General features: G+C 43.8%; 1 protein-coding gene across 1 annotated transcript in view; it reads left to right on the plus strand.

Annotated features, from left to right (window-relative positions):
* The window catches only part of LOC138972552 (multidrug resistance-associated protein 1-like), a 44,649-nt gene that overhangs the window by 12,566 nt on the left and 14,422 nt on the right, over window positions 1-17,661 (plus strand). Inside the window, exons 6-18 of the mRNA XM_070345201.1 lie at window positions 434-498; window positions 3,265-3,411; window positions 3,825-4,358; window positions 5,000-5,180; window positions 6,884-7,052; window positions 8,281-8,432; window positions 9,193-9,330; window positions 9,516-9,662; window positions 10,346-10,430; window positions 13,053-13,122; window positions 13,726-13,852; window positions 14,474-14,650; window positions 15,240-15,407. Coding sequence (XP_070201302.1) covers window positions 434-498; window positions 3,265-3,411; window positions 3,825-4,358; window positions 5,000-5,180; window positions 6,884-7,052; window positions 8,281-8,432; window positions 9,193-9,330; window positions 9,516-9,662; window positions 10,346-10,430; window positions 13,053-13,122; window positions 13,726-13,852; window positions 14,474-14,650; window positions 15,240-15,407 — 2,160 coding nt within the window. The remainder of the gene's footprint in view (window positions 1-433; window positions 499-3,264; window positions 3,412-3,824; window positions 4,359-4,999; window positions 5,181-6,883; window positions 7,053-8,280; window positions 8,433-9,192; window positions 9,331-9,515; window positions 9,663-10,345; window positions 10,431-13,052; window positions 13,123-13,725; window positions 13,853-14,473; window positions 14,651-15,239; window positions 15,408-17,661) is intronic.

Consider the following 17,661-nt stretch of genomic DNA (forward strand, 5'->3'; position numbering starts at 1 on the left):
ATTTACAGTCTACACATACAGCACTCAGGTTGTTGTTTTATGGCATGCGTATGGGGGAGATACTGTAGTTTTATCCATTGTAAAAGGATGGCTAGATGTAACATGATGAGCCGAATCCTAAATAAGGGCTGCTCTTAAAACAAAAACAAAAATCAAAACAACAAATACAATTGGTTAATATTGTAAGACATTTAGACATGTTGTCATATTAAAATGTTGAAAAGCACGCTGTCAAAAACTAACGTAGATACTCCAATAAAGAAATTCCGGAGAAAAAACATATGATGAACATATTATCTCTTAGCCTTACTGTAGCAACTTTGCACTGGACACTAGACAGCACGAGATAAAGTGTAAAATGAGATAAATCTGAAGCAGACACAGATTTTCTTGTATTTAATTTTTTTTATGAATATAACAATTCTGAATTCAGGAGGAGGTGTCACCAGAGCTGTACGCCTCGTTTCCGTCACGACTGACCTTCTGGTGGTCACAACGGTCAGTTCATACTTTTCTACATTTACATACATGTTGCAGACATTTTACATACATGTTGCAGACATTTTACATACATGTTGCATACCTTTTACATACATGTTGCATACATTTTACATACATGTTGCATACATTTTACATACATGTTGCATACATTTTACATACATGTTGCATACATTTTACATACATGTTGCATACATTTTACATACCTGTTGCATACATTTTACATACATGTTGCATACATTTTACATACATGTTGCCTACATTTTACATACCTGTTGCATACATTTTACATACATGTTGCATACATTTTACATACATGTTGCATACATTTTACATACATGTTGCATACATTTTACATAATAATAATAATAATAACGATTACTTATATAGCGCGTAAACCTCGTGGTGACGAGCCCAGAGCGCTTTACACTTACACAATCATAATACAAACAAGGAAAGAGAACTAAATCCGAATAAATTCAAACATGGTCACACACACCCACACACGCACGCACACACACACGCACACACGCACACACACACACACACACACACGCGCGCGCACACACACACACACACAATCTTTGTTTCGTCATTGTCAATGTTCAGGTAACCCGCAATGTCATTCCATGTACGCATACGTTATTCTAGTACAACACACACAGGCACATACACATCCTCATGAACGCCACACTTTAGTAGATAATACACGTGGCAGCGCCGATGACTCACCGATCATGGGATCTCCTTCAGAGGTCTAACTTAAACATGTGTGTTTTGAGGGCTGTTCTAAAGGCAGATGGTGACTGGGAATCCCTAATGCTCCGGGGGATTTTCTCCCAGACAAGAGGTCCCTGGTACTTGAAGGATCTCTCAAATCCATAGTTAGTTGATTTTCTGTTTCTTTTTGGTTTACTAAGTACATTGGTATCTGTTGCAGAGCGAAGAGAGGAGAGGTTTGAATATTTTGATAACATCTCAGAGAGATAAGCAGGTCCTGTACCATGAAAGAAAGAGAAACAAATGCATGCAATTTTGTATTGAATACGACTTCTTACAGGCAGCCAGTGAAGGGATCTCAAAACAGGTGTGATGTGGTGTCTTTTAGGGGTCTTTGTGATTAATCTAGCGGAGTTGTTCTGTACTTTCTGCAGTTTTTCAATGAGATAGTCAAATGAACCAGAAAGAAGGGCATTTCCGTAATCTAGCCTTGAAAGAACGAGAGAGCAAATGAGGGTTTTTGTAGCATCGGAAGAAAGGCAGTGGCGGATGGAGCTAATTTTTCTCAGTTCATAGTAGGCATTTCTACAGACAGTGGAGACTTGTTGTTTGAAGCAGAGAGTTTCGTCGAAGATGACACCGAGGTTTCGTACTTGAGAAGCCAACTGAATATCAGTTCCAGCTATAGAGATGTGGGCAGGAAGGGATGGTTCTTTTTTAAGAGAAGGGGGTACAACTAGCATGATCTCGGTCTTGTCGTCATTAAGTTTCAATTTATTTTCGGTCATCCACAATTTCAAGTCAGAGATGCAGTTCTTAGTTGTCTCGATTGTGTTGGGGAGGTCAGTAATAGGGCCAGATTTTTGTAACTGAGTGTCATCAGCAAAGCTTTCATAGGAAACAGAGTGGCGAGAGATGACATTAGATATTGGTTTCGTGTACATACATGTTGCATACATTTTACATACATGTTGCATACCTTAATCCTCGCTGATAAACAGGAACACGTAGACGGGACGGGCAGTATTTTCGGTAGCTCAGTGGGTAGAGCACGGGACTTGTGATCCGAGGGTCACCGGTAGCTCAGTGGGTAGAGCACGGGACTTGTGATCCGAGGGTCACCGGTAGCTCAGTGGGTAGAGCACGGGACTTGTGATCCGAGGGTCACGGGTAGCTCAGTGGGTAGAGCACGGGACTTGTGATCCGAGGGTCACCGGTAGCTCAGTGAGTAGAGCACGGGACTTGTGATCCGAGGGTCACCGGTAGCTCAGTGAGTAGAGCACGGGACTTGTGATCCGAGGGTCACCGGTAGCTCAGTGGGTAGAGCACGGGACTTGTGATCCGAGGGTCACCGGTAGCTCAGTGGGTAGAGCACGGGACTTGTGATCCGAGGGTCACGGGTAGCTCAGTGGGTAGAGCACGGGACTTGTGATCCGAGGGTCACGGGTAGCTCAGTGGGTAGAGCACTGGACTTGTGATCCGAGGGTCACGGGTAGCTCAGTGGGTAGAGCACGGGACTTGTGATCCGAGGGTCACCGGTAGCTCAGTGGGTAGAGCACTGGACTTGTGATCCCAGGGTGACGGGTTCGAATCCAGGCCTGGACGGACATGGGTCAACTTGATGTGCTGACTCAGAGACGGTTTCCATGTTCCAACCCCGTGTCACCACAGTGGCACGTAAAAGACCTCGGCCATTCTGCCATAAGGGCAGGTGGCTGATTACACCCAAACACGCACACACCTGGGTAGCGCGACTCTGTTGCTGCTAGATTTCCACTGGGAGGAAGCGACCCGAATTTCCCAGCGATGGGACAATAAAATAATGAAAATGAAGAAAATGAAAATGTGTTGGTGTCTGTACTGAACCTTCACCGTGCTTCGTGGGTCGTGGACGACCCAGAGCCTCACAAAATCGTCTTTATCTCTGAAACTATTTGGAGTTTTTAATTGAGACTTCATGTAATCTCCAATCACCATACGACCTTCCCAGTGCGCGACTTCATCTGTCATGCACGGTGTATTGTAATGTATTTTCCCGTGCTGTAGACTGATGTCGATGGGGTTCAAGAAGTCGTTGGAGTCAAAGGATCTGTTCCCCATGGACCCCGTCAACCAGTCCCGTAACATCGTGCCGCCCTTCAGACACGCCTGGCAGGCAGAGGTCGACAGGGTCAACAACATCAACAGCAAAATGTGAGTAGCCTACTTCTGTCTGTCTTTCGTTGATGCTTGTTTGTTTCTTGTGTGGTGTGTGTGTGTGTCTGTTCACGATGGATCCTGTCAACTAGTCCCGAAACAGGCAGAGCTCTACATCGTCAACAAATTCACAGCAAAGTGTGAGAGCTATATTTTAAACAGGCAAAACGTTTAAATAGTTACAGTCAATTAGCAGTTGTGGAAAAATAACTAAGAGAGAGTTTAGAGATAGACAATGTGAATGATCATTAGCCTGATAACTCTTTTGGAACAATAACATAAATGAAGTGCTATAAGGTCAAGTTTGTAATATCAACAATATCATAATCGACAACCATCTCCCCTATGGTCTCACCTTGCCCCTACACTGATTTACTGAAGGAAGACATTTGTTGTTGGTTTTTTTTCAGTTCTCCAAAGAAAGCCAGTTTCACCAAAAGCGCTTACGACAAAACTGACGACGAACACACTCCACTCTTAAACAACCACACAGAGATCCCTCAGACACGCAGAGACGCTCAACGCGATTCAACATCAGCAACACACGACGCTCCATCTCATACCAGAAGAACTGCTAAACAGGTTGTGAAAAACAAAGACAAAGAAGTCACTTCAGAGAATCACAAAACAAGGACTAACCAGCCAAATCAGAACGGCTACGGAACTGGGTCAACCCAAGGTGAATTTCAAGGTCAGACAGGACAAGTGTCGTTTAAAGGTCAAAGACGGGGTCAAGGTCATGGTGCTACGAACGGAGGAACGTTTCCTAAAGGCGGACAGAGTAAAGTGGAGCTCAGTGCAAGTGCACCAAGTGAGGACGACGGTAAAGTGCATCCGTCCTTGTTCCGGGTGCTCGTGGCGACGTACTGGCTTCCGTTCTTCATCGGACAGTTCCTGATGCTGCTGTACACGCTGCTGCAGTTTGTCAATCCCATGGTGCTCAAGTGAGTTTTCAGTGTATCTGTATAACGTTATCATTAGGCGTTCTCCACCGCCAACAAGCGGGCTCGGTTCCTGTCTCACTCACTATACTCTGTACACTGTGTTTTGAGTATACTCTATACAATGTATTCTACATACTGTATTCTACACAGTCCAGCAGTGCAGGGCTATAGAGTATCCTCTATACGTTGTATTCTATAGACTGTATTCTACTCAGTCCAGCTGTTCAGGGCTATAGAGTATACTCTACACATTGTATTTTATATACTGTATTCTACACAGTCCAGCAGGGCAGGGATACGTCAGTGTCGGCCTGACAAAGCTGGATTTAGGGGGAGGGGGGGTGTCCTGATAGTATGATATATAAGCTATAGTATATACACTATGCTCTATCAGCGAGACAGCAGCCCCGAATGGCAAGACCATGTGTTGGCCTGTTTCGTGTTCTCCCTGCGTTGTTCAATCACTGTACTTCACACACTATCCACTTCTGTACAAAATACACTATACACTTTATTTGACACAGTGCCCTACTGGACTACGTAAATGCACGCGACACGAGCCCGGAGTGGCAGGGCTACGTCCTAGTCTGCTCCTTCTTCTCCCCTCTCTCACTATACACTATACTCTATACTCTATACAGTGCACTACTGGACTATGTGAATGCCCGCGACACGAGCCCGGAGTGGCAGGGCTACGTCCTAGCCTGCTCCTTCTTCGTGGCGTCCTTCACCGCCACCTTCGTCTTCCACCAGACTCAGCACAACATGATGCCACTGGGCATGCGCGTCAAGTCCTCCATCATCACCGCCGTCTACCAGAAGGTGAGACTAATTTCGACATAATAATTGTTTCACAAGGCCAACGGAGAGTGTGTGTGGGGAGGGGGGGGCATTGTTTACAAATGATGTCATATATGCTAAATCAAACTTCCTCCGAAATCGGCGTATGCTGCCTGAATGGCGGGGTAAAAACGGTCATACACGTAAAAATACACTCGTGCACAAACATGAGTGAACGTGGGAGTTTCAGATCAAGAACGAAGAAGAAGAAGAAAGAAGAAGATAAATACAATTACTAAATACAATCATTACAACGAGCGCGAAAGAAAGGTCACGTGATTAGTTCGTAAGTCCCCATCTTAGCATTGTTCCTGAGACTCTTGTATTGATGCCAGAAGTTGGAGTAATTTAAGTTCAAGTAGAATCCTGCGTATTGTTCTTCTTCTTCAGCGTTCCAGAAATTATGGTGACTTGTGAGCTCGTTTGCCCATTTGGGTTCCCCACCCTATACTCTGAGAGCATAGTCAGCTTCACTCCGCTTTCGTTGGGTAGGCATGCTGGGTATTTTCGTGTTTCCATAATCCACCGAACTTCGACATGGATTACAGGATCTTTTCCGTGCGCACTTGGTCTTGTGCTTGCGTGTACACACGAAGGGGGGTAAGTCACTAGCAGGTCTGCACATAAGTTGACCTGGGAGATCGGAAAAATCTCCACTCTTAACCCACCAGGCGGCAGCGACTAGGAGGCCGACGTCTTACCACTGCGCCACGTCGCCCGTCCCTGCGTATTGTGTGCTGGGGTGTATGAAAGAGTGAATACACATTCGTGATGTCAGAAGTGGGATCTGAAATACAGATATTGCAAATTGCCCCATGTAGGTATATCTCCTCTTGTATGAACATGAGATGTTCTTTTCTGAAGATACGATATCGATGGAAAAAAACAAGACGTCTCTTGTTGACCCTTTCTTCGGAAGTAAAATCTGAAAGCCAAACACATTTCAAAATAACGCCATAACGTGGATTCCACTTCTCGAAGTTTACCGAAACTACGTGTTGTGTGAGATGCGCACACAGCCGGAAACACGCCATTCCCGTACGACTTCCAGCCGCCATTGCAGCTTCTTCAAAAACCTGTCTTAAAATATTGGGTTAATCCTTCCTTTTAGGTTTCTTTTTCCCAAATTAATTGACTGATTTATTCCTTCGGTTTACCATTCGATTTGCCTTTTGGTAAGTCTATTTTCTTTATTTTTGTCACAATTCTTTGAATTGGTTCCAAGAATGTCGAACAACACTGCTTGAAGTCCAAATCCACGCGGATGAAGTGGACACATTGTTAGACTTGCCTTGTTCGAGTCAAAAGGACAAACATGTGTCAAGTATAAAAGAAGGGAAGAAAAGGAAAAAGAAAAAAAAAACTCGGCTAGAGGCAGTGACCATCCCTATCAATGATTGGAAGAATATGAAAAAGCAAAATGACCGCATTCTAGCGTTGCTAGGTCAGAGTCACAACGAAGGCGAATCGCCTGATGATGACTCGGAGATCTTGACACAAAGACAAAAGCGAAAAGTAGAGACACAAGTGGTTGAAAACGAGTCAGATTCGTTCGAACCTGAAGATTATGACGATCAGATCGAACCTATAATCAGAGTGAAGGAAGGTCAAATTGTGGCACTAGTAACTCTTAGACTGTCATTCTAACACGTCTTGTCTTTCTCTCCCCTACCCCTCCACCACAGGCCCTGACGATGAGCAACGAATCCAAGCGACAGTCTACAGTGGGCGAGATCGTCAACCTGATGTCCATAGACTGTCAGAGACTGCAGGACGTGACTGCCTTCCTCTACCTCACGTGGTCCGGTCCCCTCACCATCGCCATCGCCCTGTACCAGCTGTGGGGCATCTTAGGTCAGTATAGAGCCTCACATTGTTTGGGTGAAGTTTACTTTGCTGGTCAGGTCCCCTCACTATCGGCATCGTCCTGTACCAGCTGTGGGGCATCTTAGATCAGTATTGAGCCTCAAGTTGATTGGGTGAAGTTTACTTTACTACGAAGTCTTCGTTGCGAAGCTGGTAGGCTACTGACTTCTTGTGATTTCTCGAAGTCGTATAAAGGACAGCGTTTATGAGAAGGAGGGGATGAGGCTGTGTGACTGGCGCGGGAGGGGGGGGGGTGTTGGGGATGATAAATTGTTTGAAAGGCAGACATGCCACAGGACGTCAGAGCATTCCTCTATCTCACCTGGTCAGGGTCGTTTACCATCGCTATCGCAATGTACAGGCTTTAGGGTATACTGGGAGAGCGCATGATGGCAAGCAAACAAGGCTGAAGCTTACATCTTTGTTTCAAGCTTTTGATTTATGTGATGACAGGTCTTGGTGTGATGCTGTAAGTCAAGTCAAGTCAAGTCAAATGTTATTTCTAGAAGCCCCATGGGGGTACATGAAAAAAAAAATACAAAACTACAAAAAATACCAGAACAAGAAAGAGAGGAATGCAGGTTGTTCCATCAATATATGCACATAAACTAGTTCTGTTGAAAAAAATAAAATATAAAATAACTTGTTTTACAATGTGGAAATGAAATCTCCAGAATAATCGTTCTCGTTCATTCCTACGTAACATTACGTGGGAATAAAGAAGCCTACCATCAGCTGTCTAAATCATTTTTTTTATTTTGTTGCCTTTCAACACCTGTTTAAAATTCCTTTGAAATACCTTTTATTAAGTGAATTAAATTTAACAATATTTTTTTATTTGTTGTTGAAAATAAAAGTTGAAATTTTATTACATTTGGATACAAGGCAAGCTATGTTTGTTACCAGCGCAAACTGCGACCCCCCCCCCCCCCCCCTCACACACATACATTTACATTTACACACAACATGAGGATGTGGGGGCAGTTACCGGGGGGGGGGGGCAATTATCCTACCATGGCGAGGGGCATTCATCCGGTGGGCAATTGTCCTGGGGGGGGGGGGGGGGGGGGGGGGGGGGGGCGATTGTCCAGGAAGCGGTTGTCGGGAGGCAGTTGTCCGGGGGGCAATTAGCTTGCTACCGTTCAGCAAACAACGCAGACCGCGGATCACAACGTTGCTCCATACCTATCTCCAATCCGTGTTGCTATGGTGACAGGTCCGGCCTGTCTGGCGGGACTGGGCGTGATGCTGTTGGTGATACCTGTCAACCTCGTGGTGGTCAGCAAGCAACGCAAACTGCAGATCGCCACCATGAGGATCAAGGACCAGAGGCTGAAAATCATGGCGGAAGTCCTCAACGGAATCAAGGTAACGCAGAATGGAAGAACTGTTTGACAGCGCTGAGTGGCCATGTTTCCGGTTCCATGTGAATACCTCTGTATTGGGGGGTTTGACCTATGAGAACATTTGCATAGTGTGTGTGTCAGCAATTTTGCGTTTTAAATCAGAAGTATATAAACGTTATATCGTTCTAATGTTCTAGATATATAGTTAAACAATGTTCAACCTTTGTATGCAGTACCATGTTCACCCTTCCCTCCCTCCCCAAAGTATCAATATTTTACAAATCTGGAGTACCGTTTTTGTAAAAATCCCCAAACAAACCATTATTTCTTTGCAGTACACAAATATGTTACATCATCTGACAGTGTCTTTGCTGTAGTGGCAAAAGCTATACGGGTGGGAGCCTACACCAAAAATATAGTACAGAAATTCGTGTCATAATGTTCTTCTTGATCTTCTTCTTCTTCTACTTCTACTTTTTTTCTTCTTCTTCTTCTTCGTTCTTGTGTTGAAACTTCCACGGTTGTTACGTGTTTGACTTAATAGGCAGCCATACGCCGCGTTCGTGGATATATGCTTGGTATAGTCGTGTTTCTATAACCCACCGAGCTCTGACATTGATAACAAGGGAGTTAAGGCACTAGCAGGTCTGCACAAAAGTTGACCTGAGATGTCGGGAAAATCTCGACCCGTTTCGAACCCACGACCGCTTGGGAGGCCGGCGTGTTACCCTATCTAGGCCATTGCGCCCGTCATGCCTAATGTGACGGTGTTTTTGCTGCAGGTGCTGAAGCTGTACGGGTGGGAGCCGTCGTTCCAGGACAAGGTGCTGTACCACAGGAACAAGGAGCTCGACAACCTCAGGAAGATCGCATACCTCAATGCCTGCTCCACTTTTGTGTGGACCCTCGTACCTTACCTCGTGAGTAGCTGTGTACCTCTATAGTTGCATGCATGCGTTTGTGCATGCGTGTGTTCCGGCGTACGTCCGGCAGGAAAGTCTGTACTTGTTGAGATACAAATATGTGTCGGATGGCAAATGGGGTATTTCTGAGCAATACATACAATTGTCATTGATGACGTCACTGAACGGAATGACGTGTGCAGGTGACGCTGGCGTCCTTCACGGCGTACATCCTGACGTCAGAACTGGGCTACCTGGACTCCACCAAGGCCTTCGTGTCCCTGTCTCTCTTCAACATCATGCGGGCCCCCATCAACCTCATCCCCCAGATCATCCCCGCCGTCATACAGGTAACACTAGAGAATACTACCTGGCTTGCTGTGTCGTACCAGATTTACACCAGTTGCTGTTTTAAAATATTGAATTGCGAGCGAAAGCGAACTTTTCAATATTTGAAAAATAAGCGAGAGTTAATCTGGTACGTCACAGCAAGCCATGTAGTATTCTGTTTATCCTACATTCTTATGTGTATTTTACTCAAAACGTCTTGCAGTCGAAGCGTTCAAATTGAAGACGCTTCTTTTGGAACCTCGATCTCTTCCAAAGCATCGTGCAATCTTTCACGTCAAAGCAAAGAAACGACACTTTAGAAAGTGTAGCGTGACGTGTTTGTTCTAAAAACTATTTCAAGGGAAACAGCAGGCGCAACATTGTTTCCATAATGACGTTTGTCTCGGTGACTTTGGCATCATAAGCAGTGGAAAAACAGGTCCCTGCCAGACTAGTTTGACACGACCTCATTAACATGATAAACACACATGTGTGGTTTAAACGATATTGTTATATTATGAGTGGTATCTCTCACGTATGTGGGATCATACATGTTCTCGCAGTACAGTCTGCTGTTTTCATGGACGCCCCCCGCCTCCGCCCCCGCCCTCTCTTTGCTGACATTTATTTGCGTTCTTCTTTCGTTTCGCAATGTGTTGTGATTGGAGTGATGCGTCAACGATAAACATGTCACTGTGTTCAGGCCGGTGTGTCCTTGAAACGTGTCAACACGTTCCTCAACTGGGGCGACCTTGACCCTGACAATGTCAAGAAGGACCCTAAAGCAGGTTCGTATTTTTGTAGATACTTACGGGCATTGGTTTAAACAAAACGGTTTTCAGTTAAATCATAGTAAACAACAATTTCTGCACGAACCCAAGCATTATTATGCGTACATTACGAGGTCAATACCAGCATTAGATGCTGGAATTTGGTACTCATAGTTTCGCCTGTCAGAATTTATTACACAGACAATGTGTCAATTGTTGTTTTGAACGAGGTTTCGAATAGCAAGACGGTTCTCTAATGATTCACAACATAAAAAATACACAAAAGGATTCAACGTAAAAACTATAGATCATACACTAATTACTCCGTCCGAGTAAGGATAAAAATTAATGTTGTCTGCGTCGTTGTAGAGCATCTAGTACGACTCACGCCACATACTTAGTAATAAACATGTCAACTTTCCTTTACAAATTCTATACAACCCACATACATCAGAATGTGTCGTTTGAATTACATCATCATGTTTCACACTCTGTAAATGGGAAACTCGTTAGGAGTTTTGGATTTCAAAAGGAAAACAACAATAACAATTACAACAATTCATTGTCCATTCAAATGGAAAATTGTCTTTGACACACCTGGCTGTCAACGATGATAAAATACACATTGAAATAAGATGTACAAGAACATTCAAAAGATACATAAAACACATAGTATGTTCAGAGCAGTATACACAACCTGTAAACCACACTTAAGGCCAAATACAAATATATGTTGGTTTAGGCTAACCCGCGACCGACCCTATTTTTTTCGTCCGACACTAACACTTTTTTTTTCCTTTCTCAAAAAAACAAAAACTTTTGGCCCATTTTGCGAACCATACCGAGACTAAGGGAAGTAACCTCCTAGTCGACTAAATTATAACAAAAACATATATAAATACATTTAAAAAGCCGACCTACCGACTGTGAATGCCCCTGCTAAGGAGCCTTCTGTGTATCTAGATTCTTTTTGTTTTGCTTGTGTTTTTTAGTCATGCTTCTAGCTTGACTCGCATGCGACTTTCCGTGGTGGTGGCTTCCCCTTTTTGTTCTTTCACTTTTATTTCCTTATCTCACTTTTGCCCCTATTTGTTCCCATTTTGCAGCCACCTCTGTAGGTTCGCGTGCGGGTCTAGCTCGCTCTTTATCTTCTAGTTTTCTTTATTAAGTATGAGCGTCCTGGTACGACCTTTGTTTTTGTTTTACTGACGTTAAATATTGTAACGAACAAATTTATAAACGAGTGTGGCCGGCGTTTTTCTGATATTAATTTCATGTGCCTGTATGGCTTACGCTGGACATCATGCTAGCCTATGGAGATTTTCCCCGGAGAGCACGGGACGCATGCTTTGCAACAGTAATATCGTAGTAACGCGTAGTAACTTTTAGTTCACCTCTGTGGTGGATAGCCTGTATTCGTTGTCACTTGCTGGGAAGCCGTTCAGGGAACAACATGTGTTTTAGTATAGATAGGGTTTTGCTCTGTTCCTGGGACCAGTTTTATCAAGTTAATTTGTAATGTTCTGTTTAGTTGCTCGCCTTGAGCCTGTTTAGGTTATATTGATGCTGTCAAAGGCGAGTATCCATTTCTGACTCCATGTTGCTCTTATTTACCGAATTCGTGTAATTTTCGTTTCGAATCTTTGTTTGTTATGACTTCTTTCCGTTTCTGTGTCTTCTGTCCGTTTCTTTGTCTTCTTTCCGTTTCTTTGTCTTACGTTTTTATCTATGCAAGGGAAGAGCTGAGACTGTTCTGGTTTATTATGATTTGACTTTAAGCCAGTTTTTGTTTGCTAACCTTCTGTAAGATTTTGGTTCATGTTCGCGAGTCGTATTTGTATTTCTCCGTCCTGTAATGTTGGTCAGCTTTCCTTTCACTGCGTGTCGTTTCTTGTTTAGTTAGCCTAGTGTGTCCTACGTTTATTCTATGTAGGGTTTTCTAACATATTTTGTCTTGGTGTTCATGATAGCTTTGGTGATTTTTTCATGATTTGCCGCCATCTTGTTTCGGCCGCCATTTTGACGTCCATCTTTGATGTTTATGTTTTTAGGACACCTTTGATGTTTCGAATTCTAAGTTTAGTTTTTTCTTTTTATCAGTTTCCACCGCTCCGCGCTCTGCGCTTCACGCTCCGCGCTTCTCGCTCCATGCTCCACGCTTCACACTCTACTGTTCTGCACTCTCACTCAAGCTAGTCATTTCTACTTCACATTTTAGCTTTAATTCACATTCTAAACTTAGATCAGTTTTTCCGCCACGCTCCTATATAGGTTACTTAGCTCTCCATAGGTTTATGTTTAGCTTTTTATATATTGATATTACGAGCTGATTCCTGATTCCTATGACATTGACAAGTATGACCATATTCACAATAAAACTTTAATTAATTTTCCAATTCTAGTGTTCGTTTTGTTTTGTGAGCGCGTCGGTTCTTTGTAGCACCAAAATTACATCCTCCAGAATTTACATAAGTCATCTTAAAATCTTACAGCAACTCAAGGGCAAGCACACCGACCCTATCTTGTGTAGTCACGTTACCCTAAACCAACATATATTTTTGTTTGGCCTAAGATTTGTCCATGCTACAAACAGGCATGCATGCAGGCCAGTGCATGTTCACGATGTTGGTCTTTTTTCAGAGGACGTGATTGCAATAGACGACGGAACATTCATCTGGGACAGGGCCATGCCCACACCGACATTGCGAAGGTAGAGTTTCACGTGTGCAGCTTTTGTTGTTGTTTCTTTTCGTTCCTCCTTCATGTGTTCTCTTTCTTTCTGGACTGTGCCTCACACATATCATCTTCCTAATCGTCCGTGAATGTTTGGGTTTCTGTTACATGTTTGTTCGTCTCCCTAATCTCTCTCTCTCTCTCTCTCTCTCTCTCTCTCTCTCTCTCTCTCTCTCTCTCTCTCTCTCTCTCTCTTCCTCTCCCTCTCTCGCTCTCTCTCTCTCTCTCCCTCTCTCGTTCTCTCGTTCTCTCTCTCGCTCTCTTCTCTCTCTCTCTCTATCTCTCTCTCTCTCTCGCTCTCTCTCGCTCTCTTCTCTCTCTCTCTCTTCTCTCTCTCTCTCTCTCTCTCTCTCTCTCTCTCTCTCTCTCTCTCTCTCTCTCTCTCTCTCTCTCTCTCTCTCTCTCTCTCCCCCAGTATCCTGCATGTAATACCGTATGCCAGATTTACACGGCAGCATCAACATGCACACACCGGAGGGAAAGCTGGTGGCGGTGGTGGGAACTGTGGGGTGCGGGAAATGAATGTGGGTAATTGAAAACTGACTGAATGAGATAACTACAAGACATATTTATACGACAGCATCAACATGCACATACCTGAGGGCAAGCTGGTGGCGGTGGTGGGAACTGTGGGGTGCGGGAAGTCCTCCCTGCTGGCAGCCATCCTGGGGGAAATGGAGAAGACCAAGGGAACAGTAACCATGAAGGTAAGTGCTTTGGATCTTAGTTATGGGGTTTCCTGTGTTCCGGAAGCCCCCTCTTTACCTTTTTCAAGTATCATTGTCATTACTCGACAAATTTACTTTTTTTCCAAGAGAGAGACAGAAATGTTAAGTCCTTTGTATTGGAAACTTGCATTTTCCCAGTAAGGTAATATATAGTGTACTACGTTGCAAGCCCCTGGAGCAAATTTTTGATTAGTGCTTTTATGAACAAAAAACAATTGACAAGTGGCTCTATCCCATCTCCCCCCTTTCCCGGTCGCGATATAACTTTTGTGGTTGAAAACGACGTTAAACACCAAATAAAGAAAGAAAGAAAGACAAAACATACCAATCTCAAATGTTAGATTGCAAAAACACATTGAGGGCAAAGCATCCTAGCCTGGACTGCAGTGCCTGTACCTCTATCTCATTGAGGGCAAAGCATCCTAGCCTGGACTGCAGTGCCTGTACCTCTATCTCATTGAGGGCAAAGCATCCTAGCCTGGACTGCAGTGCCTGTACCTCTATCTCATTTTGGAAGCCCCTCCCTCTCAAACATTAGGGCCAGCCGTCCTGCATTAACTGATCGTGGTCTTGTGTTTTGTGTTTCTCTCTCCATGACAGAACACCATAGCCTACGTGCCCCAGGAAGCGTGGATCCAAAACGCCACAGTACGGGACAACATCACGTTCGGGAAGCCCATGTCCAGGCGGCGCTACGATCAGGTGGTCAGCGCATGCGCACTCGAGTCCGACTTCAAAATCCTCGTCGGTGGAGATATGACTGAAATAGGAGAAAAGGTATGTTTTGTTGACTTCACTAGTTTAGTTTAAACATATGTGTATTCAAGAAACTTGCTAGACAACTAGAGCGCTTGGTGCTACACAACAAGCAAGGCTTATATTAAGTGTGTCAATGTATTAGTTTTAATCTACACAGAAATTGTCTTTTACAGATGCTCTTTAAGTTCAACATAATGCTAAAGTTGCTTTCTCTGGCTTCCATTGAAACGCTGAAGCAAGCCTGCACTGTCACGTGAAGCTTGACTCAGGATTTCCATAGAAATAAAAACACAAGGAAAAACAAGAAAAACTAACTCTTCCACGCCCCTGAAAAAAAAACCGACAGATGTATGTCCGTATTTCGTTTATTATACTTTGTGATAATTACAGGGCATCAACCTGAAGCAGCAGGTGAGTGTGGCACGTGCAGTGTACAGTGACGTCACACTATTATCTTAAAAACTAACCAATCAGGACATGTATCCTATCACAGGGCATCAACCTGAGCGGGGGTTAGAAACAGCGGGTCAGCGTGGCGCGTGCCGTGTACAGTGACGTCACAACATGACCTTAACACTAACCAATCAGGACATGTATCCTATCACAGGGCATCAACCTGAGCGGGGGTCAGAAACAGCGGGTCAGCGTGGCGCGTGCAGTGTACAGTGACGCCGACACCTACCTGCTGGACGATCCGCTGTCGGCAGTGGACAGTCACGTGGGCAAACACATCTTCCACAACGTCATCGGCAGACAGGGCGTTCTCGCCAACAAGGTGAGAGGGTGGAGATGAACAAATAGGACCTTCATTTTTGTATTCGCAAGCAAAGACTGCTTCAGAGTTATAATAATAATAAGAACATTTATATAGCGCTAAATCAAAAACTTTCGTTAAAAAGGCTTGCTCTAAGCGCTTGACATCTAAACTAAAACGTCATTCACACTCTTTACAATGATGTACAAGAACTTCATGTCACACTCTTTCATTCAGTATAGCACCATTCACACAGTTGTTATTCTGTACAAGACAATAAGCTAGTCTAACATTTAGAATGTTCATAAGATGAAAACAAGAGAAAACCAGACTGATTAAAACAACTGCTTAGTGCTAACAAAGCATGAATCTTGATGATAACGTAATACATGTTTAACTGTTAAGACCATAAAAAAAACCAAACAAACCTATATGCTAAAATAACTTCGAACTTTTAAGAACTTCTTATAAGATACACAGCACAGCTAGATAAACACCAGAATGATAAAACAAAAGGCAACTCGTTAAAACTATTAAATGCATCAATGTCTAAAACACGAAAGACTCAAATATAAGATACACAATTCTCTAAAATTGTTTATTAAAACTGAAACCGACCTGCTCAAAGTAAACCATACCCACCCCCTCCCTACCCACCCCAACCCTCCTCCTACACTAAATACTAATTATTTCTACTCTTAACTTCCCAACTACACGTTATCCATAAACTATGCACAGGAACATGTGTGTCAGCATTATGTGGCACCGACATGACTTGTGCATATCTAGCCTACAGCTAAGGGTTAAAGTTAAAGGACTACTGCAGTGAAAAATTATATTTATAATAATTTAAAACAAAAGACAAAAATAACAAGCTGAATAGAGATGGAACCGTTACAGAACAGGATGGCAAAATGTTGCGACTTTAGGAGTTGTGTTTCTGGAAGAGGTGAGTTTTGAGTGCTCGCTTGAATGACTGTACTGACTGAGAGTGGCGAATGTGAGAGGGGAGAGAGTTCCATTGAGTAGATGCGCAAAATGCAAAAGTGCGTTGTCCATATGCTTTTGATTTTGTGTGTGGGATGACTAGGGTGCGGCTATCAGAAGAGGAGCGGAGTTGTCTAGCAGGAGTGTATACAGTGAGAAGTTCAGAGAAATAAGCAGGAGACGAGGCAGAGAAGAAGTGAAAGCAGAGAGTGGACAGTTTGTATTCAATGCGGGCTTGGATGGGTAACCAGTGGAGTGTGCGGCGAAGTGGTGTGACATGATCTTTTTTTCGTGCTTTGAGGATCAGGCGTGCTGCAGAATTTTGAACTTTCTGTAGTTTGTGCAGGAGGTAGAGTGGACAGCCAGAGAGAAGAGAGTTACAGTAGTCAAGTTTAGAAAGAACAAGAGAGCAGACTAGAGTGTTTGTAGTTTGAACGGACAGAGTATGGCGGATGGTTGCGATCTTGCGGAGTTCAAAGTATGCGGACCTACAGATGTTGGAGATGTGCTTGTTGAGTGTCATGTCTGAGGAGATGGTGAAGCCGAGGTTTCTAGCTGAAGAAGAGAAAGAGATGTCGATATTGCCTACTTGGACAGACGAAGGTTGAGAATTTGGGAACTTAGTGGACTTTTTCATGCACAGAAGTGCCTCTGTCTTATCATCATTTAGTTTTAACTTATTTTCTACCATCCATGACTTAACATCTAAGATACAGGTCTGAATGGTCTGGATGGCGGCATGTGTCTCAGCGGGGGAACTAGGCTTATACAACTGGGTATCATCAGCAAAAGACTGGTTTGAAACGGAATGATTTTGAATGAGGGCAGACAAGGGTTTGGTATACATAATGAAGAGGACGGGGCCAAGTACAGAGCCTTGAGGGACACCGAAAACAAGGGGGGCTGGGGCTGATCTCTGGCCATCGACAAGCACAGCCTGAGTTCTGTCCGTAAGGTAGGACTCAAACCATGCCAGCGCTGGACCAGAGACCATCCAGAGCAGACAGAATGTCGTTGGTCACCTTGAGCAGGGCAGTCTCAGTACAGTGAGAAGGACGGTATGCTGACTGAGAATGCGAGATCAGATCATGAGTGTTCAAATACACTAACAGCTGCTTTAAAACTACTTTCTCAATGATCTTTGACAAAAATGAAAGGTTAGAAACAGGACGGTAGTTCTTTAAGACATTTACATCGAGATTGGATTTCTTAAGGAGCGGTTACTGTCTGCTGTGGTGTTACTGTCTGCTTTGGTGTTACTGTCAGCTTTGGTGTTAATGTCTGCTGT

Source organism: Littorina saxatilis, linkage group LG8, assembly GCF_037325665.1.
Source record: "Littorina saxatilis isolate snail1 linkage group LG8, US_GU_Lsax_2.0, whole genome shotgun sequence".
Classification (NCBI taxonomy): Eukaryota; Metazoa; Mollusca; class Gastropoda; order Littorinimorpha; family Littorinidae; genus Littorina; species Littorina saxatilis.